This window comes from Hippocampus comes, unplaced genomic scaffold (assembly GCF_001891065.2).
Source record: "Hippocampus comes isolate QL1 unplaced genomic scaffold, H_comes_QL1_v1.1 scaffold600, whole genome shotgun sequence".
NCBI lineage: Eukaryota > Metazoa > Chordata > Actinopteri > Syngnathiformes > Syngnathidae > Hippocampus > Hippocampus comes.
In genome coordinates, this window is record NW_017805785.1 from 55,574 (window position 1) to 78,096 (window position 22,523).

Here is a 22,523-nt window from a genome sequence, read left to right on the forward strand (position 1 = left end):
GCTATATTCTTAGCCCCACGAGTGCCTCAGCCGCGCGCGCGCGCGCACACACACACACACACACACACACACACACACACACGGATGGAACGGCCTTGCATTGATCTCGATCATTGTTGTGGATTTCTACTGGGATGACGTTCCCACGGACGCTTATCACCTCCGTCGCATGCGTGTGTCCCCAGATAGTTGCAGGAAGGGACAGCTCAGGAAAGACTCAAAGTCTCGCCGCTTGTCACTCACTTCCTGTTTCCAGAGCGTCACCCAGACTATCTTTGTGCTGATAAAAGTCAAAACTTGAGGATTGCTAATAATGATAAGTGATTATTTCAGGGCTTTTTAAAAATTGGCACACAACTGTAACACAAAACACATTGACACGCACGCCCAAGATGAAGGACGAGCTCCCTGGGGTGCACTCAAGCGGTTTATAAAGTGCCGGGGTGGGATCGATTTTTGCACATGTGTGTTTTGGTGACGCAAATGTTGCTCAACATTTCATAGCCCCAAAACATATTTCAGAAAAACAATGCTAAGTCGTTTTTTTTTACAAGAAAATGAACAAGAACAAAATAAAGCCAGCAGTGCCTAGTTTCAGTCGACCTATGTCTTCACTCACGCACTACTCGGTCCAGTGACTTCAACCACAGCGATGAAACACAGGCGAATTAAAGGGATGTCATCTTGTTTGCTTTTTCAACTGGAGCTTCATTCCATCCCATTTTAGCAGAAAACACTTTTTTTATGGCAGTCACGCTTGTCACTGAGGGTACCTGCTCCACACACACTTTTCCTAACTACCGCTGCCTTCTTTTCCGGGTTCTTCCCCAGCCAGTTTCTTCGTCACACATCCCGGTAACATTTTCATGAATTTATAAAAACTTGCCCGGACACCCCGGACAGGGTATAAACATGTAGACATGTCCGGGCAAAAGAGGACGTTTTGTCACTCTACTCTAATGTTAAAAGTTTGCCCTGAAGCTAACATTGGAAGCTAATATTAGCATTCCAAACTTCCTTAGCATTAACGTGCATCGTTAGCTCACAATGTTTTCCTCAGCGTGAAGCAACAAATTATTTTCTGCTTGCTGTTCTTTACCTACATGCGTGCTATCCGCACTTTAGCGTATACCGTATGCCAACAACTCGCCCGCTAAGCTCACACTTGACGTAGAAACATGACAAACTGATTAAAATCCAAACTAATTCCAATTATTCACAAATGAAACATACCTTTTAGTTATTGGGTGTGTGTGCTTGTATCCTTCCTTACCAAACTCCACCCTGAGTGTGCACAAAGACCCCCTGTCTACACACACACACACACACACACACACACACACACACATGCGCACACGTAACAAAAACAAATCAAATGTGTCGAAAGGTGACAACGTGGTCTTTGTGCTTCCACAAACTTCTACTGTGCTCCATCGGCGGCCCTTTTGGCTCTGTTTGGAACTTATGGCTCCTTCTATTCGCTTCTTTTTTCAACATGCATTTCTAAGCGTATTTGATTTTGTTTTCTCGTCCCTCATTTTATTCTTTCCTTGTTTTATTCCGTTACTTGTTGTCCTGTTCTGTTTTATTCTAGCGGGTGCTCCACCCTGGTTGACCTTGTTGCGAGCAGTGCACGTGTGTCGTCGTGCCTTCGTTTGAGAGGCTCGCCGTCGTTAAATCCAAGATGGCCTCCCGATAGCTGACCTTTTTCAAAACTGCTGACTTGACCTTCTGCTGTTAAGGTCACTGAACAAGCAAGGCCTCATTTGTTTTTTACGTTTGTCTGATAGCAGCGTTGTTGATTTTGTTCAAGCATGACGACGACTTGACATGTTTATCTTTTTTTCATTTGGGCTCTTCGGCTTTTATCATTATAATGCATATGTCAAATTGCTGCTTTACAACACAGTTAACACCTCCCAAGCTTTTATTTTTATTTTTTGGAACCTATTGACAGCTCTTCAGATTTTTTTTTTTTTTATCCTTGCTCTTCGGCTTTTATCGTTATAATGCATATGTCAAATTATTGCCTTTCAACACAGTTGACACCCCCCAATCTTTTATTTTTATTTTTTGGAACCTATTGACAGCTCTTCAGATTTTTTTTTTTTTTTTAATCATTTAACTGAAATCACCTAAAGTGCCGGGCCAATTTGGACAGTTCGAGGGGTTCTTCAAAAATGAATTGGTCCCACAATTAAAAAAATAAATAAAAAGCCAGTATAACTTAGTAACATGAAAATGAGTAGACATGTCTATCATGTGTAGACCGTAAAAACGTTTCAAGAAGCTTTGCCCCTAAAAGACAAAAAAAAAAAAAAAAAAAAAAAAAATCTGCCATTTTGCTTCCAATCTGCTCATTGGCTGATTGTAGACTTTCAAAAACATCAAAGATAGAAAAAGAAAGAGATTCTGATAACAAAAAATCCCCAAAGCCAGTATGACTTAGCAACATGAAAATGAGTAGACATGCCTATCATGTGTCGAAGCTTTGCCCCTAAAAGACAAAAAAAAAAATCTGCCATTTTGCTTCCAATCTGCCCAGTGGCTGATTGTAGACTTTCAAAAACATCAAAGATAGAAAAAGAAAGAGATTCTGTGCAATTGGGACGAAACGTCAACCATATAAGAGAGGCGGGTGACGATAAATTGAAGAATTCAGGGTTTTTGTTACTGTGTGTGGTCGGAGTAGGATGGTGAAGTTTGATGACCCGCTCAGAAACCCCAAAACTCTCATTAGTCAACTTCTTTGTAGAGATGATGTGCAATTGGGACCAAACGTCAACCATATAAGAGAGGCGGGTGACGATAAATTGAAGAAATCAGGGTTTTTGTGACTGTGTGTGGTCGGAGTAGGATGCTGAAGTTTGATGACCCACCCAGAAACCCCAAAACTCTCATTAGTCAACTTCTTTGTAACGTAATAAAACGCTGTCATAATGCTGAGTCCATTTGCACACCTTCACTGTGTTTGCAGCTACCCCCACCCTCTCACTCTCCTCCTCCAGCTCTTTCTCCTCCCCCCCTCCCATCTGCGCCTCACTGGCTTGGCATTCAGTCGCGTCTTGGCCACCAGAGAGGAAGCTGCAGGTTCTTCACGCACTCCCCAGGTAACCAAAAAAAAAAAAAAAAATTGGGCAGTTTCATTACTTTATTTGATGCTGACTTGACAACAACCTCTGACTGTGTGTGTGTGTGTGTGGGGGGGGGGGGGGGAACAGATGTAGATAGAACAGAACCGGCGCTTTAATGCATTGATCGACATGTGTCACAAAGAGATGACTCATGAACTCAGCGATGGTGGTAAACCTTCAGACCAAAGTTGTCGTGACAGTTCATGTAAGCGTTGCTTCCATATTTTTGATTGCTGTCACTCAAAATGAATCAAATGGCAAAGTATTCCGATTTTTGGTGTGCGTCGTTTAGTTTGACTTGCGCGTGCAGGGCCGTGTATAGAGATGTGGGGGCTTCATGGGGCCGCGGGCCCCTTTTGGGTCATCTGACTGCTGTTTTTAGAAGTATCAGAAATTTTTGTTCGCTAATTCACATTTTCTAACGGCCATTTCGCATCTTGAATGTCAATGTCGTTTGTTATTAACCGCGTTTGGGAAATGCCGTGCTTTCCGTGGTCATGCTGACTCATCATCAAAATTCACGGGTAACATCGAGATTTAAATCTGTATTTCAGGCAATCATCGTCACTTAGAAGGAAGATCTGAATTTAGGAAAAAATGTCACGATCAGTTGGCTGAAAAAGAACGAAGGTGCGTCACAAAACTGATAAGAGAAAACTTGAGCATTTGGAGAGATTATCGGAATTTTCAGACAATATCGAGATTCAGATGCAACGTTGAAATTCGTAGATAGTGTCGCAATTTTGAGGCAATGTCAAAATTCAGAGGCAACGTCAGAATTTAGGGAGATCGTCATATTTTGACGATGTCGCCGTTTGGACAGAATATCGGAATTTACGGGCAATTTATCAATCGGAGGCAAAGATAACAACAAACACTTTTGAGGCGGCATCAAAATTCATTATCGGAATTTATAGAGATCGTCAGAATTTTGAGACATTGCAATTTCGGGAAAACAACTTTTCTGGCAACGTCTGAGTTTTAGGACAACACTGTAAAATTGGAGACATCATCACAATTTAGACATGGGGATGTTTCGGAAGAAGATGGAAGAGTAGCAATGGAGTACATGAAACTTGAAGAAGTCAAGTGAGAGTTCTTGACAGGCAACAAGAAGTCTCTGTATACTGCCCCGAGACTTTGTGGCTCCACCCTAGCCCCCACCCCGTTTCCGTCCGTAACACACACACTAGCCCGATTGACTTTGTGTAATTGCCGCGTGCAGGAAACAACAGGTGGAAAGTGTTTTCTTTTCTCTCTTCTGAGGAACATTGGAGACGTTTTATCCACATCACGAAAGAACGTTTGTGTAACCTGCATGTGTGTGTTTGTGTGTGTGCGCGTGCACAGCCGACCCACCTCCCGTTTGACCTGGCTCAGCTTGCATGAACCAACGCAGCCTTTCTTCCAGCTGTTTCCACATGTCAGCACGCAGAGGCTGAGCCTGCGTCACGTGACTACTGTGACATCACCGAGGGCAGCCATTGGCGGCACTGCAGGGAGGGTTCATCAATGGTCGAGGTGGTGGCTAGTTGATTTAGCCTCCCTTGCTAGCCCTAATGCTGATGTCACACTTTTGGAGTGTCGTCGTAGATGTGGACTCAGTTTGGTGCAGTTTGTTCCGGTTCAAATTAGTTCGCTTCTATTCAGTGCAGTCAGATCCAGTCGAATTCATTTTCGTCCAGTCTAGTCAAGTTCAGTTTTTCAGTCCAGTCCAGTGAAATCCAGATCAGTTTCCTGCAATCTAATCTATTCTGGTGGAGTTCAGTCCAATAACCTCCAATTAGTCCAGTCTAGTCTATTCTAGTTCAATCCAGTCTAGTCCAGTCAAATTCTGTCTCATCCAGTTCATTGCAGTCCGATTTCGTTGACTGCAGTCCAGTCTAGTCCGCTTCAATTCAGTCCATCCTCATCTTCTTTTGTCTGGTCAAGTTCATTTCTTGTCCTATTGAGTTCATTCTCATCCAGTTCACTCCATTCCAATCCTCCTGAGCTCATTTCAGATCTCTTCAAGGCAACCTAATCTGGTCCAGTCTGACTGAAGGTCATCGTGAGTTCAAACAGGAAGAGGAGTAAACCATGTGGATTACGCTGACATGAATGTGGTCCATGTGCTGAGGTTCTTCCCACCTTTAACGTTCGTTCTTTGTTGGTGATGTCACATTACTCGAAGGCCAGGCGTTTGCTTCCTGATTGGCTGCCGCTCACCTGAGGTGTCTTTGTGCCGCTCGGAAGCCACCACCGAAGAGACGCACTCACACACACACACACACACACATACACACACACACACACACACACACACACACGCCCTGGTGACTATTTGTGACTGATGTGGAAATAGTTTGAGGGCTTAGAGCAGGTGTCCATTTTTTCCAGCGATTTCCTGTGACATCACAACCTTGTGTGATGTCATTGTTTGGAATTTTAAATAGCAACATATTCAACCAAATCAAGTTGTTGCCTCTAATGAAAGTCTTAACGTACAAACAGACGAGAATTTTTCTGTTCGGCTGCTTTTTCACTGAATCGGCGTCAGTGTCACGCTGTGTGTAACACACAACATATGTTTACCTAACACACATTCACATAAATTTATGTCCATACACACACTGTCACGCGCACACAATCTAATTACATACACGCGCATGTAATCATACACACACACACAAACACACACACACGCACACACACACACACACACACACACACACACACGCGCGCGCGCGCGCACACAATAATATGTAACACACATTTACGCGGTCACATACGCGTGCGCACACACAAACGGCCAACGACGCAAGTTTACGTTTGCCACTAAGAGCACTGACTTGAAGAAACCTTAAAGTAAACAAAGTAAAGAAGAAGAAAAGAAACCAAATAAGGAGAGGAAACCCTTCGGTCGGTTTTCCTGTCAGCCTGTAAAAACGCACAATCGCGTTGTTGTGTCACACTAAAGAGGTTGTTGTTTTAGCGCGGCACTTTCGTGCTGTCGTCGTTGTTATTGTGTCACACTAAAGAGGTTGTTGTTTTAGCGCGGCACTTTCGTGCCGTCGTCGAGGTTATTGTCTTACGTCTTGTAAATGTTGCCGTGTTACTGCAAGAGGGTTGCCTTACGAGTTGTGTCATCTTTCAGTGGACCTCCGCGAGTGTGTTAGTGTAGTTATCGCGCAGAGGGCGTTTCTCAGCGATGAACACAACCTTCAACACTCACATAAGGACACGCACACACGCGCGCACACACACACGCACACACGCACACACACACACACACACACACACACACACGCTAGTGTTGTGAAGATTACCTCTGCACAAATGGACGATGAGTAGTCCTTGTGTGTGCGTGTCACGCGCACACACTGATGATGTCATCGTTGCACCCCCACCACACAAACCTTTTCCCATACATTGTGACCTCTTCAAAGGACAGCTTCAGTTCACACTGAAAATGACTAAGTATTGTTATTATGTGTGTGTGTGTGTGTGTGTGTGTGTGTGTGTGTGTGTGTGTGTGTGTGTGTGTGTGTGTGTGTGTGAGCGTGAGTGCGCAGTGCAGTGTTTGTGCTGATGTCAGTGTGTCCGACTGGCAGCAGCAGGAGCACATCAGCAAAAAGTAATTCGCGCGCACAAATCCAACTCACCCATGACTCAACATCAGTAGCAAACATTCATGACAAGTGCCGACGTTAAAAAGAAAAGAAAATAAAACCCCGTGTTCACAAACCCACACGTTTGTTATCTTTGTGTTTTTTGTTTGTGTGTTAGCATGGTTTTGCTTTGTTTGTGTTTGCGTTTTTTGTCCTCCTCGATGTCTTTTTCGCTCGTGTGCTAGCATGGTTGCGCGTTTTTGTGTTTTTGTGTGAGAGTTTGTGTGCTCCTGCGTGTGTTTGAATTGTGTGGGAGATAGTTTTTGTATTTTTGTGCTTTCGTGTATGTGCCTGTGTGTGTCTCTTCTGAATTTTGGAATTGTGTTCTCTTTCACAATGTCTTCTTGTGTGTGTTATTTGGTGTGTGCGTGTCTGTGCCACCTTTGCATCCGTGTGGGCTTGACGTGACGACGAAGTTCCTTCAGGGACGTCTGATTTGGACTTCTTACATTAGTGGTGATGTTTGGCATGACCATAGGGGGGCGACAAACCTTATCAGCTGGTTTTGGGCAGACGAATGGGCGAAAATTTCAAGCGCAATTCTTAATAAATTCATTTTAGGATTCAAAATTTGAATTTGAATATGTCAAGAAAAAATTAGCCAGAGTCATTCAATGCAACCACCAAGAGAGGAAACCACTCACATACAAAATACCCGATTGGTACTTTCTTGTTTCCCGCCATTTTATGTCATCTTTGACCAAGCGATGCACAAATACTCCCAAAGGGCGTCACAGAAAGAGTAAATAACTTGTTTGTTTTTCTTACGAATCTCAAAATACCCGATTGCTACTTTCTTGTTTCCTGCCATTTTATGCCATCTTTGACCAAGCGATGCACAAATACTCCCAAAGGGCGTCACAGAAAGAGTAAATAACTTGCTTGTTTTTCTTACGAATCGTTGTTGAAGTTGTGAACGTGAACGGGAGATCGTTTGCTGTTTACTCGAAAAGCATCTTGCGTTTTAACGGCGGGAACGCAGAGTGGTAGCTTGCAATTAGCATTTTTGTTTTTCTTACGAATCCTTGTTGAATTTGTGAACGGGGGATTGTTTGCTGTTTACTCGAAAAGCATCTTGCGTTTTAACGGCGGGAACGCAGAGTGGTAGCTTGCAATTAGCATTCAAGTGCGCCCTCGACCAGTTGGCTGCACAAGCCACCAGCAGCCACCTATAGAACACGTGAAAAAAAAATACAGAAAGCAAATGTTTTTTTGGGGACAGCCAACTCCATGAAACTTTGACTTGATTATTTTTGCAGTGAACGAAATCTGCGAGTGGCAAAGATGATTGGTGCGATTCCCGGGCTGATGTTTGCCTTGATGTCGCTCGACGCGGCCGACAGCTTCAAATCATTTCATTCTGAGCTGGAAGTTTCCCGAAACTTGCAAGAGACAGGTAAGCCATTTCTGAGTCGGCTTTGACGCGTTCCTGCGCGATGTCTTAGTTTGCACGTTATCAGCCGGCATGCCGATAAACGCGCTAAGTGGGGAGCCAGCGCGCTTATCTTATCACTCGATGAAGCTCTGGTTCAACATTTCAAACACTCCCGAAATTAACTTTACCCTGAGAAAAGAAATGAATTGCATGAATGCTGGTGTTCAGATAAGAGGGCGATGGTCGAATGAATCTGAATTATGAATTTTTTTTAAACGTTGCTAACCAAATGAAGGAGTCAAAGTTCAAAGCAACAACTTTTTTTTTTTTAACATCAAGAAAAAGAGTACTGGAAAGAAATGTCAAACGAGGGCTGTATGGTTAATTCAATTTGAATCGAAATCATGATTTGCGCATGGAATCGAGCAGTAGTCAGCTAACCACCAGGGGGCGAAGGCGTACTTAAGGCTTGATTATGCCACCGAACTAACACAAGAATGTGTACAAATTGTATATTTGTGCATGGTAGAAAACGGGCACGGGTTGTCAGTGACGTCACATCCTTCCCGAGTGTTGTCGCGGAGCGGCGGCAACGCCACCTTACCCTGCACCATCCACCGGGACCAGTCGCTGGCGCCCAATCGAAAGATGAGGATCAAGTGGACCAAGCTGACCTTCGACTTGCTGACAGAGGTTCATGTGTTGCCAAATGCCACTTTGCCTATCTGTGACTCTTCCCGTCTCTCTGTAGCGACCCGCTTTCTAGTCACGGTCGGTCACGTAACCATCATGTTTGACGGCAGGTGGATGTTTTGGCTGCCATGGATTATGTTTGTGGCTTGTCACGGTCGGTCACGTAACCATCACGTTTGTTGACGGCAGGTGGATGTTTTGGCTGCCATGGATTACCACAAGAGAAGCTATGGAAGTTACCACGGCCGAGTGCACCTGTGTGGCTCCTCCCCCTCGGACGCCTCGCTGGTTATCGAAGACATCACCCTGGACGATTACGGGAGATATAAATGTGAGGTCATCGACGGCCTGGAGGACGCCACGGTGGTCGTGTCGCTCGACCTGGAAGGTGAGTTGCTCACTTTGGCCGTGGAAATCTCATGTTGCCACGTCGAATTGGTTTCAGGGGCTGAATTTTTATAACATTCTTCAAGAGTCGTGAAAATGACAAAATTGACATATTTTAGGGGTGGTGTTCCCGTACTCGCCCCGCTTGGGGCGCTACAACTTCAACTTCCAGGACGCCGAGCGGGCCTGCCGGGAGCAGGACGGTGTGGTGGCGTCCCCGCAGCAGCTGCGCGAGGCCTGGCGAGGGGGAATGGACTGGTGCAACGCCGGCTGGCTGAGCGACGGCTCCGTGCAGTACCCCATTACCTCCCCCAGGGAGCCCTGCGGTGGCCAGAACACGCCGGCGGGCGTGCGCACCTACGGCCTGAGGAACAAAAACATGAACCACTACGACGTCTTCTGCTTCACGTCGCACTACAATGGTGAGATATGCCTTGGGCCCCACGTTAAAAGATTGATTTAAATTATTAGTTAATTTTATTCTATTTTTTTAAAATTAAATTCCGTTTAATTAATGAAAGAAAAAGAGGAAGAAAAACATACGGGGTACTGTAGTCAACTTTTTTGCCGTGGCCCCTCCCTTGCAGGTCATTTCTACTTCCTGCCGCACGTGACCAAGTTGACGTACGACGAGGCAGCGGCGGCGTGCAGGCGGGACGGGGCCCGAATGGCCACGGTGGGCCACATGTACGCCGCCTGGAAGCTGTCCGGCTATGACCGCTGCGACGCCGGCTGGCTGGCCGACGGCAGCGTCCGTTACCCCGTCGCCAGGCCCCGCCCACGCTGCAGCCCCACCCGACCGGCCGTCGGCTTTCTAGGATTCCCAGACAAGAAGCACAAATTGTACGGCGTGTACTGTTTCGGGCCCGGACGCTGAGCGCCCATACAACGCAAAAACACACACATAACACTAGCCGATTTTCGATGACTATTTGGACGCATTTCGACGACCAAAACGCAACACAATTTTCAACAATACAATTTTCTGTATTACGGCAAATCTAAAACGAACGGGCCACATTTAGCTCCAAAATCAAATGTCCAAAAGACGTCTGGTGCTGGGTGGGTTCCACACACACACACAAAAAGAAAAAACGTACAAAAAAACTCGTATACAAACCCACATGCTCCTGTATTACGGCAAATCTAAAACGAACGGGCCACATTTAGCTCCAAAATCAAATGTCCAAAAGACGTCTGGTGCTGGGTGGGTTCCACACACACACACACACAAAAAGAAAAAGCGTACAAAAAAACTCGTATACAAACCCACATGCTCAAAAGCACAATATACGCACAGCCATGACTCATATAACACAAAACAACCACAAAGTAAACACACAAATAAAAGCAAAACCCACACTCTCACGACACTAAACACACACATGCGAGACAAAAAAAACAGGAGCACGTGGGCTTTCTCGCAACTCTTCCTTTTGGGCACTTACCTGCTTGTACTCAAATGCCACAAGAACAGTTACATTCTCTTTATTTTCCCCTTTGATTGTGTGTTCTTGTTGTTACTTAAGGTGCAACGGTGTAATGTTTCTCTCTTATTTATGCTCATTTTTTTTTGGATACATGTTAGAATGTAGTTAGATTTTCTTTGTTTTAATGTCCATATTCTGTTTTTGTCATTTTTGGGTTGTGACGAAGCGTCCGGAGGGAACAAAAATCTGTTCCGACTTTCTTCGGAATAAAGATGCAAGCGGGACTCAAGTGTGTGTGGATTTTAGTAGCGGGCGTGGCGCTACACTGATGGTAGGGGGCGCTATAGCCCCGTCAGATATCTGTGAAACGCCACTTAGGCATTGAATCTGATATTTTACAAATTACAAATTAAATACAATTTGGTGAGCACATCATCTATCCCTCTCATTGCACAATTGTTTGGTTGCACAATGGTTTTAAATTACGAAAGAAAAGCAAAAAAACAGCAATAATTGGTTGATAAACAGTCATAGCAAAATGGCTTTGCAGTGTCCTTTAAAGCCCAATAAAATTGTGTTTGATTATTCAATAGAATAATCGATTCTTTGAATATTCCGATAATGGCGGGTCGTCTTCCCGATTTGTGGAAATGAAAAGAAGAGCCAGAAATTCATGTCATAACTTTATTGACGTCCCACTTGCAGATTTCTAGCCATGCAACTCGGAGAAACGTTAACATCTTGCATTTGAAAATGAGTTATTATTCACATGTCACAGTCATAATAAGTTAAATTTGGATGGCTTCATATCCTTTATGTCACAAAACAAAACATTGATGGCAACTTTCAAATGAAATTTACACAAGAGGCGCGTGAGTGGGCTGTCTCCTCGGCGGCGCCTGATTGGTTGACGTGGGGCCTCGGGAGGCTCGTTCCGCACCCCGCAGCATTCCTGGAGTCAAAATAAAAGTCGCAAAAGGCGACATCCCGAAGTACACTGGAGCGAGCATCTCAAAGCAGCCGTGTGTGAAAAGTCATCGTTCCAGATCCAGCAGAGGGTTCAGGAAGCTCTGCTGGCCGTTGTAGTTCTGCCGCCGATCGTCATGGTGACTGGTCGCGTGGTGGACGTGGCGGTGGGTGACGACCGAAAGTTGCGTGCGATAGGTGGCCGCTAAGAGGAAGTACAAATGACCTCTATTGCTACGGCAATGAGAATGCAGGATATTTCCAATATCGAAAATGTGAAGGTGGGTGCATTTTCTGTACTCCAAGTTGAGGCAGAAAACAGGCTGAGAAGGCGGTCGGGGGGGAAGGGGTAACTCACGGCTGATGCAGATGACTTTGGGGACGTCCCATCGCCCATTGGGACGACAGCGGATGGTGGGCGTCCGTTTCTGGATGAAGCCCGGCTTGCAGTGGTAGCGCGTCAAGGCGTTGACCTCGTAGCGGGAGCGTGGGGCGCCGAACACGCGGGCGTCCCTCACGGCTGGTGGCGGCCCGCATGACACTGCGAGGGAGAGTTAATTGAGATGGTGAGGCGGGGTTTGGCGGAGGACAGCGAAAGGCGGAGACGTCCCACCTGTGCCCTTCTTGCAGGTGAAGCCCAGGTGGTAATTGCACGGCACGTCGTTCCACTGGCCGGCGGCGTGCCAGATGAGGACTACGCAGTCTTCGCCCGTCTCGAAGAAACTGTCGGGCTGGTTGGGACGCCAGTGCTCGTATTGCTGCGCACGCACAGTTCAACGCCATCAGCATCATTGTCATCCTTGTTCAGCAGTTCCTAATAATTTGATGTCCGTCATTCAGCCTCCCTTCCATGTTTTTTTTTCATGTTAACATAAATGACAACTAAGGTATCAATCAAAGCAGTGGGCATGATAATCCATTTTTGACCTGGTGTCCAAGTGGGCAACCTTTGCCGTCACTCGACAACTTGCAGTACGCTGAGTAAACATAGGATGGCACCAGTGAGGCATTCAGGCATGATAAGAGCATCACTTGTTTTGTTTCAACTCCGTCTTGTAAAAGGAAAAACAACGCAACTTATCAGGCGGATTTCCGTGTAGCAGTCGCCACATGCTGACGAAACTCACCATGGGATTGTGGTCGGTCCAGCGGAAGTCTCCCTCAAACATTTTGTCGTTGAGGCCGATCCACTGGTAGTCGTCGACCAAACCTGCACACATCAAGTCCAAGTTCCGGGTTGGAGCGTACAAAGTTTTAGTGTGGGCCGGCGTGACTCACGGTTAACGAAGAGTTGCTCTTCCAACGACAGGATGCTGGCCAGGTGAGCGCCATGGAGGCGGCACTCCCGCTCGGCCGCGTCCCAAGTGCGACGTTGGGGGAAATGTTTGTAGCAGTGAGACTGGAACTTGTGCCACCCTGAGCCGCACGACGCCGAGTCTGCGGGAGCGGGACAAGACGTGATGAGGAACCGCGAGGAAACGTGCACGCCCTCAAACAACCGCTCTCAATGCCACCCAAGCACCCTCAGCTCACGGTATCCAGTTTGTGTTTATGTCCAACTTTTAAAGCCAACATCCATTCAATTTAACACCTCTCGTTGAATAAATGCAATATAGACAACATCAATTACGGTTTGTCGCATGCGCACAGAGTGTGAGCTATCTTGTTCCCATCGCATTCCACCAGAGTGAATCACTGTGGAAGACAATAATGAGCTGGACAAGTTCTTCAAACGACTGTCACACTTGATTAAACATGAAGTTGGGGGCTTTCGATGTTTTGACTTCTTGCTGTTGTGAAAGCGCTACATAAACCAGCATGTATTGTATTGGATTCTTGGGAGTTGGGGGGCTTCAGATCTTTCGAGTTCATATCGAGGGAAACGTGAGCCCTGAGAGGACGTCGGTGCTGTTGACTCACACTACAAAAATGGAGGCGGGAGCCATCTTCGGGGGACCACGCCTGACCGCAGCTGACGAGCAAAACACCCCCAAGACCCTCGCCAATTATGCTGAACACACACATACATCTACTTGTACAGCACAATACTTTCTAAGGATCTCTCTCTCACATGCATGCATGCTCTCCCTTGTTGTCCTCATGTGCTAATGCTAATGCTAATTCTCGAGCTGACCTTGTTCGCACAGCTTTCCGGTGTAGCTGGCGCTGAACACACACATACACCTACTTGTACAGCACAATACTTTCTAAGGATCTCGCTCTCTCACATGGATGCATACCCCCCCCCCCACACACACACATATATACATGCTCTCCCTTGTTGTGCTAATCCTAATGCTAATGCTAAAGCTGACCTTGTTCGCACAGCTTTCCGGTGTAGCTGGGCAGGCACAGGCAGGAGAAGCCGTTGACCGCGTCCAGGCAGGTGGCGCCGTTGAGACATGGGTTGGACTGGCACTCGTCAACGTCTTGAGAGACAAAAAGCACATTAATCGTTAGGATTATTGTCATTCCCACAGGCCGCCGATTGGCCTTTGGGTCGGCCCGTCATCTCGAGGTTAAAAAGGCTCACCTGTTTGACAGCGCCCCCCGGTGTATCCTGGTGCACAGGCGCACACCCTCTCTGAGCCTCTCCGGTAGCAGGAGCCGCCATTTTGACAGACGTTCACAGAGCATGGCTGGACGTCTGTGGTTGTGTGACATCATCATAACATGACATCATGACGTGTCATCACCACCGAGGGACGATGGAGACCCAACAAAATATTTGAACTATTCTTCCTGATGCTACATTTAACACTGGTGCAAAAAGTCATCCTAGGTTTCGACTGGCACATTATTTTGAAGGAGGCACTCAAAAAGAGTTTATCGACAGACTATGACTCTTTCGACATAATAATCCTGTCATGGAAATGGGGGCGTTAAAATAATTGAGGGTCTCTCTACCTGTGACATTGATAAAAGTGGCCTCCAGCAGGTCAGGCTGGTCCATAGTCTCTTCGGGCCAGGGGAGCCGCGACTCCACCAGCTGGGGAGTCATCTTGCTGTCGTAGTCCAGGAAGTCCTCCGGCAGGGTCGGGTTGGCGGCCGGGTCAGGGCTCAGCGCCCACTGGGGGACGGCGTGGTTACTGACAGTGTGCGAGGGTGGAGTGACGGTGGAGAGTTTTTCTTGGGCCCTAAACGATGACGTAGACTCCTCTTGGCGCAGGTTGGCGGGCTGAGGGAGCTGAGGGTCCGGCTGAGCCTCCCCGTTTCCTGACAGCTGCTCGCCACTCAAGCCGCCAGGGGTGGGCGGCGTGGGTGCCAGCGCGGCTGGCTCCTCCTCCATCTCGGCGTGGTCTTGGCCGGATGTGGACCCCTCGTCATCCTTTGTGGGGACATTGGCTTCCAGTGTCTTAGTTCCCGGGGCGAACGAGGGATCCTCAGAGCCTCCGAGTTCCATCCCGTTGGTACTGACGGGCGATGCGTCGAGGGTGCCGGCAAGGCCGTCGTCTGCGGAGCCTTCCCTGGTGGTGTCCCTGGACGAGGCGGATGGGCTGGGGGTCCTTGTCGGTGATGCTGGCGTTGAGAAGTAATAAAGAAAGTCTCGATGGCGGCCGTCCGTCACTGGACCCTCAGCGGGCTCCTCCCCAAGGGCGGCGTAGTCAAACGGCATCACGCTTGCCTCTTCCTCCGACACCCGAATGGGGGCGGCGGTCTCAAACTGATCCCCTCGCGCCTCCTCCGGCGGCCGCGCGTCCAACGTCACCTGATGTAAGAAATCTCGACTTCAAAACACTGTCAAGTGATGACAAGAAATGAGCCTGGAAAAAAAAAAACTTGTAATTGTCACTTGCATTTTTTAATACCCAAAGGGGGTAAAAAAATGGTTAAATTTAAGTTTTGAGGGTGTGAAAAAAAAAAAAAAAGAGTTTATTTGAAGGCCAAATCTCAAAACACGAATGACATTCCTACTTTGTGTTTCCCGTTGATGAAGCTGATGGCCTGCAACGGCGCTTCTGCGCCATCGGCGTCCCCGCTGCCGCGGACGAGCTCGCCGATCGACTGCGAGAGGTCGGTGATTTGCGGGAAGACGACAGCATCGCCCGCGGGTGAGTTGAGGAGCTGCAAGATGCGATCGACTGAAAGGAAAAGCAGGAAACCGGGAAACTGAGTTGTCAAAGTTGCTCATGGACATTGAAAGTTATTGTTTAGTTTACTGCGAATATTTTTTTCCCACTTTGCTGATAGGAAAAAAAAAAGAAGTTGCAAATAAAGATTAGATTAGTCATCAAGCCGTACCTGATTGATTTTTGTCATGCACGTTGACGATGATGATGTGGAACGGCGGCTTGGCCGTGGACCCGCCCTCGCCGGGTACAGCCACCGATTGGTCGACACTGAAGCTCCCGGGCGAAGCTTCCTCTTTAAAAACCAAGGCCGTTTTATGCGTGACGCTCCAGTCGGGGAAAAGCGGCGCCGGAGTGACGCCTTCTACTTCTGGGTCGGCGCCGCTCGGGGAGTCTTCGTCGCTGCTGCCAGACTCGCCGCCGCCCGATATCCCGTGTGTAGTGTGGAGGGCCGACGCGGTGGTGAAAAACGACGACTCCAGCTGTGTCAGATGCTTCTCTGTGATGGCATCATCATCGTGCGACGCTGGAGGAGTGACGTGATTGGTTTGAAGCTCGGATGTCGCTGGGTGGGATGCGGGTGAAGTGTGCTGCGCGTTAGTCGCGCTGGGTTCCGGTACCACTCCGGTGCTGGTTGGACTCGTGAGCGTCGCTTCTGGAAGCTTGGCTGCAGAAGAGCAAGACGACGAGGGAAATACAACTTAAAACTAAACTCAAATGTGATGTATGCTGCGCTTATTTGTTGTAAAAAAGTTTTCCAAGTGATCGTTTGGTTTCATGCGAAAATAATCGCAAAAGAGAAATTGGAAAAAGGCGTTGAAAAGCCGTGACGTTGGCCAGGACCAGAACCCCCAATGACATCAGTCAAAGTCAACTGGAATGTTTATGTTCCTGACGCGTTAGCTCACATTCACCTTAACTGTGTTGATGAACGATAGCAAAGATGGCTGCCAGCAGGCTGAGCGCACGTTTCTGCTGGAAGAAATAACGTCATGACGGGGGTCCCGTTAAGAATCGAAGCTGACTAGTGTTGGCTTTTACGCATGACTCTCATATCAAATTGAAGGCAAAAACAAAAACGATTAGCGTTGCTTTCTCAGTAACGCTAACGTCACCGTGCTGCTGCTTGCAGTCGGTCCGTAAAAGGAAAAAATGGAAAGCCGTTTGCTTTTGGTGAAGTTAAAATAAATTGAGTGAAGTCCGTAAAAGGGCAAAAATGGAAAGTCGTTTGCTTTTGGTGAAGTTAAAATAAATTGAGTGAAACTAAATCGAGATGAGTTAAGTTGAATTAACCCTTTTGCGCGCCCTGTAACCCGATAACATGAAAAGCTGTCCACTGAAAGGGTTCAAGTGGGTCTCCAAAGAATTGCTGATGAGCGACATTGTCATGTAGTATTTGAGTAAAGGTCAAAGGTGGCCGTGATGAGTGATTTTAGAGTTGTGTCATGTGATCCTTTTGGACTTGTGACCTGCTGTGCGCTTCAAATTCTGCTCTTGAGCTGACCGAGGATGTCACGAGCAGACCCGCCCAGGTATGATGTCATGCGTTTGGCAGGCCCAAGTCTCCTCTCACATTGCCGCTTCGCATTCAGGCCCAGAACCAGAAGCAGAACCTGTCACTTGGTTCACCGGGTCCTGGATGTGAGCGACTGGTTACAATTACCGCTTGCGACGTCACAAACTTTCATAGCTTGTCAGTGACGCAGCGCCAATTCCGTTCTGCTCTGTGTGTCTGGGCCCGGTCCAGCTGTGACCCATTAGAGACACGTTGTGTTTGTCTTAGCGAGAAACATTTGGGTTTTCCCCTCCCAAACACCGCCTGCACATACAAACACACTAACCTTTTTACTCTTCGGTCTTTCTTGTCACTTTCAAACCGCACGGCGCAGATGTTGTGTTGTCTTGTTACGCAAACGTGTCGCGCAAAGCTGCTTGACTCATGACACACAAAGCTGATTTCCGACATGCAAGGCTTCCAATTGTGTCACACAGAGCCATGAAAACTTTTGAGGTGAATTGCTACCACTTTTGTCAAACAAAGCTCCAACTTTGAATGGATAAACCTTCCCACTTTTGACATGCAAAGTGACGAATTTTGCTGCAGAAATATACACCTTGTTGAACAGATAGAAATTTTTAAAGCGCGGAGCATGGAATTTTATCACAGCGATTTAAATTTTAGAAGTAACATTTAGAGCGACGTTAGGGGATAAAACTCAAAGTAATGAATATCGGTTATTCAAAAAGCAAAAACATGTTTTCATCACGCTTATTAATGACATTTGTAAGGGAGACCCCGCTGGACCGGCATCAGCAGTCACGTGTGGCGCCAGGCCATCAGGCCATCATTAACGTCGAACCTTGCATTTAGCTACAACTTGACACACAAAGCGACACGTTTTGTCACACAAATCTGCGACAACACGCAAACCTTTTTAGCACTCAACGCTTTAACTTTTGACAAAGCAAAAATGTTCACCACTTGTGACGCAGCGTATTACGACTTCAAACACACAAAAGTGGGCATCAAGTGAGAATGTGACATCTGTTGGAGAGTTGAAAGAAGTGAAATGCTGACCTTTGAAGCAATACGCTCCGTGCCTGTCCTCCGGGTCCGGGTACCCAGTCTGGTTCTCGTACTTGTAGAGCGTGCGGACCCCCAGCTGGCCTCCGCCGCACTGCGGCCAGGGGGCATTGATGGGGTAGCGGACGCTGCCGTCCGACAGCCAGCCGTAGTCGCATTGGTTCAGCCCTGCCGCCCAAGCGGCGAACAATTGCCCGGGCGATGCCAGCACAGCGTCGTGTTTCCTACACTCGGCCGCCGCCTCCTGCAGGGTTAGCTTGTCGCTGATGGATGGCGGGTAGAAGACTTCCCCTGATGGTCGCGTAAACACCAACAACACCAGATCAGTCAAGAGGTATCAAACGTGACATTTACACCTACGGATTTGAACATCCGCTGATTATTAACGTCAGCTATACTTCAGCTACGTAGAAAGAGAGTGAAGCGTCGCTCTTTCTGTAACGCCACAAGATGCCGCCCGCCAAAGTAGTAATTGAGGCTGAGAAAATACGTTGCTGACATACATTTTCATTGATTCCAACATCTTTGTATGCCGTTACGGCGCGTCTTGGCTGAAAGTTTGGGGTTTTTGCTATGCTGCGTGGATAACAGAAAACACAACAGCTAACAAATGATAGAAGTCTTATTATTGCTTGACAATTTAACAGAACTGGAATGGTCATTTTTTACTTGGTACAGTCATCAACTGAAATCAGGTATTTTTTTTTAAATACAACAGGGCTACAATTAAATATTTTAATATAATCTTTTTTTTTTCAATACATGAATGGGACCAAAAAAAAAACACATTTTAATTTCCATCCGTTTGTTCAAGCGCAGGAGATTATTTTAAATTATTATTATTTGATTTTGATTCAGTCACCGGTTTGGTCGCTAACATCCGTCAGAAAATGGGCAAAGATGGGGATTATTGTTTTTCAAAATAAAAGCAAATGTTTGCAAAATCTTGTTTTGATTCAAAAACATACCCCTTAAAAAAAATCCATCTGATTTTATAGAAACAACAGGAAGCTGAGATCATTTACTGTACTTTAATGTACTTTATATTTCGTAAACTGGTTGAACCTATGTTGGAAATATAACTTTACGAATGACCAAGATGTTAATCAGTATTGTTTATATTGTGAGAGTAAATTAAAAATGACAAAGGTGATTATGGTCTTAGTTTGAGGAGATAGCCACATTTAGTACGATGTATGTAGCAAAGTTCCCTGTCAAAATCATCTCGTTGAAAAAGGTTTCAAACATATTTAGTTGCATTACCGTCGAGCTTCTCAACGTAGCAAAAGACGTCATATTTCTCAGTGGCTAATCGGATGCCGTACGTCCTCACGCCGGGTCGACTCTTCAAGTCGCCTTCGCACCCTGGACGAGGTTGTGTGATTGGATATCTGGAAGAACAATGCACGCACATTCTATCGCGTCCTACAACGTAGATGGTACGCTTGAATCAACAATTTGCCAGCACGCTATTAGTGGGCCACCTGACACTGCGGTCGGCGAGCCAGCCCGCGTCGCAGTGGTCCAGCCCGTCGTGGAAGGCGGCTGTCAGCTGCTCCGGCGTGGCGATGGCGGCGTCCACTGAGAGACAAGCTTCCGCTGCGGCCGAGAAGTCCAAAGAGTAGCGGCTGGTGTTGGCCCGGTAATGGAACACAACACCTGATGGATGCCACACAACCACACACCAAAGGGTGTGCACACTTTTGTACTCAAGGCCCACATTTGAGTTTAAAAAATGGATACATTGTACTCTGAACAATTGATCAAAATCGGGATGGAGTAGACTGTAATTTTCAAATCACAAGAGCGAAACTTTGGGTTGGTCACACAGACTCACCTCTGACGCTGAGGATGGCGCTGCTGCGTCTGTCCTCCATCCCTCGCGTGACCTCGCATTTGTAGCGTCCGGCGTCACTCGCCCGCAGCCCAGTGACGGCGAGTGCGGCCTCGCCCATCTCAGGCGCATCACTGGGCAACGACACGCGGCCCATGAAGTCCTGGCCCACCTTGACGGCGCCGCCTTGGGCCACCAGTACCACCTTCTCTGTGCCGGCCTCGACGCGAGTCCACTTTACCCTCAGCTGCTCATCGTCGGCGGGCGCAGACAGCGCCATGGGCAATTTGCAGGGTAGCAGGGCCGTGTCCGCCAACGAGCCTTCCACCCGCCAGGTGTCCTCCATTTTGTCCATTCCCGTGTGGGATGCCGCTGCAACGCCAACACGCACTTTTACTAAGAATTAGTGTGACGTCAATAACAAAGGCTAGTGACTTTCCACACTCAGTTATTGTTCCCATTGCTCCCATTAATATGAAAACAAAAGTCACCTGCTTGCGGCCGAGCAGAAGACGCGCACAGCAGAGGCAGCAGGATGGTTAGGACTGAAGCGCTCAGAACCATCTCCACCCTGAAAACACACCAGTGAAAGAACCACGTTGTACTTTTTGGTTGCTAGATGGGTCGGTCTGATGTAAAAAATAAATAAATTTTTAAAAATTGCCGCCATGTTGGGGTCCAGGAACTATTTTGAAGTTAGGGGAGGATCTTCATATAGTCAGGCCATAGCCTTGTCTAATGTAAAAAAGTGCTTAACCCTCCCTTGTGGCATCTATAAATATATACAGACCTTTTTTAGCCGCACATAATAGATGTCACAAGATTGCAATAAATCACTACTTTTGTCTAAATGAAACCCCTCCTCACTTCAACATAGCTCCTTGACATAATAATGCTGCAAGATGGCAGTAAAGCAAGGTTCTACTTTCACAAACTGAAGCGCCTCCACCTTTGTGGCATCTATAAATATGTACAAATCTTTTTCAGCTACACAAAATTGCAATAAACTAACTACTTTTGTCGAAATCAAACTCCTCCTCACTTGAACATATCTCCTGGACATCATAATGCTGCAAGATGGCAGCAAAGCAAGGTTCTACTTTCACAAACTGAAGCGCCTCAATTCACATAAACATAACTCCTTGGCAACAGGATGCCAGAAAATAGTGGCAAAAGACCACTTTGGACTGGACTCCAATATTCCACAAGGTGGCAAAAAAGCATTACCTGAGTCAACTGGACTCACTCCAAAATAGTTCCATAGCAACAAGCTGCCTCAAGATGGTAGCAAAGCATTAGTTTTTGTCCAAATGAAGCTCCTCAATTCATGTCAACATGATTCCTTGGCACAAATCTGCTGCAAGCTGGTATTAAACCCCTACTTTGTATCGAAATTAACCCCCTTGATTCACCTCAATCAAAGCTGCTGCAAGCTGGTATTAAACCCCTTTGTATCGAAATTAACCCCCTTGATTCACCTCAACATAGTTCCTTGACACCAAGATGACACCAGATGGCAGCAAATCACTATTTGTATTGCTTTGTCCTGAGCAGATAAACATCGAAAAGGTGAGTTGTCAGCAAATGATGGAAGACACGTTATCAACCCCCCAAGAAAAACAATATTGCAAAAGCTGAATGCCGAATAGGCGGGGGAGCTCCCTCAACATTATTTTATTATTCATGGATGAACAAGTCCTCAGAAGGTGAGAATCTGAGGGAACACTTGACACCAGTGCAGGCCATTCTACAAAAATATGCACCAAACTCATGTTGCAGTGCGGACATCTGGCGCTTTCTATGTTTTCCTGGGCCGGCCAATATGTTGCGTTCTGCTAGGATGCCAAATGCATCTTTGGGGAGTCGCTGCATGCGGGCTGGAAAAGTTCATCCCGCCAAGAACAACACATTAAGCAAAGGTAGGAAAAATTTGCTGTTTAAATTTTCACATTTGTTGGGTTCAGCTCAAAAATCATACTCAAGTTCTTAAATTGGAAAGGAGATCCCAAAGGAGCCCAGTTGAGGAGGCCTCCAAAAAAGCAGAAGGATCCCAAGCGGACTCACCTTCAGGAGGTTGACAAGCAGTCTGGTCCACGATGTGGTCGTGTAGATGCGGTCAGGAGCGAGGACGCTGATCAAGTCTTCGTCCGCTGAGAGCCGCAGCGACTCCTAATGAACTTCAAGACCACAAGTGAGCCACAGGAGGAGCATGCATGCACCGCCCAGTCAACGGAGGCGGGACGAACAAGTGAGAAGGTGGTGATGAAAACAGGTTAAAGGGCCATTCCACTTTTTTATTTTATTACCATGGAGACATCACAGTTCAACCCCCCTCCCCCCCACAAAAAAAAAAAAAAAAAAAAAAAACAAAACTGTTCCCCCCCCAAAAAGGACCCCGGA

At 46.9% G+C, this 22,523-nt stretch overlaps 2 protein-coding genes across 3 annotated transcripts; one reads left to right on the forward strand and one right to left on the reverse strand.

Moving 5' to 3' along the window:
* Positions 1-2,947: 2,947 nt before the first annotated feature.
* Positions 2,948-10,369, forward strand: hapln1b (hyaluronan and proteoglycan link protein 1b). Its single transcript, XM_019885404.1, has 6 exons — positions 2,948-3,110; positions 8,044-8,180; positions 8,689-8,852; positions 9,042-9,240; positions 9,359-9,661; positions 9,827-10,369. Exons 2-6 carry the CDS (start codon positions 8,069-8,071, stop codon positions 10,114-10,116), a joined length of 1,068 nt encoding a protein of 355 aa, XP_019740963.1. The 5' UTR covers positions 2,948-3,110; positions 8,044-8,068; the 3' UTR covers positions 10,117-10,369.
* Positions 10,370-11,339: 970 nt separating this feature from the next.
* Positions 11,340-22,378, reverse strand: LOC109525090 (versican core protein-like). Of its 2 annotated transcripts, none has more exons than XM_019885356.1 (16): positions 22,188-22,378; positions 20,615-20,694; positions 20,127-20,495; positions 19,774-19,948; positions 19,553-19,680; positions 18,284-18,580; positions 15,878-16,372; positions 15,551-15,717; positions 14,543-15,344; positions 14,169-14,282; positions 13,951-14,064; positions 12,937-13,072; positions 12,763-12,871; positions 12,249-12,393; positions 11,994-12,176; positions 11,340-11,840 (listed from the first exon to the last, which is right to left on the reverse strand). In XM_019885356.1, the coding sequence occupies exons 2-16, from the start codon at positions 20,685-20,687 to the stop codon at positions 11,704-11,706; spliced, it is 3,444 nt and encodes a 1,147-aa protein (XP_019740915.1). In that variant the 5' UTR covers positions 20,688-20,694; positions 22,188-22,378; the 3' UTR covers positions 11,340-11,703. The 2 variants fall into 2 exon arrangements, with proteins under 2 accessions (XP_019740915.1, XP_019740916.1); XM_019885357.1 differs by having other exon boundaries at positions 12,763-12,845; positions 12,914-13,072; positions 22,188-22,356.
* Positions 22,379-22,523: the final 145 nt, after the last annotated feature.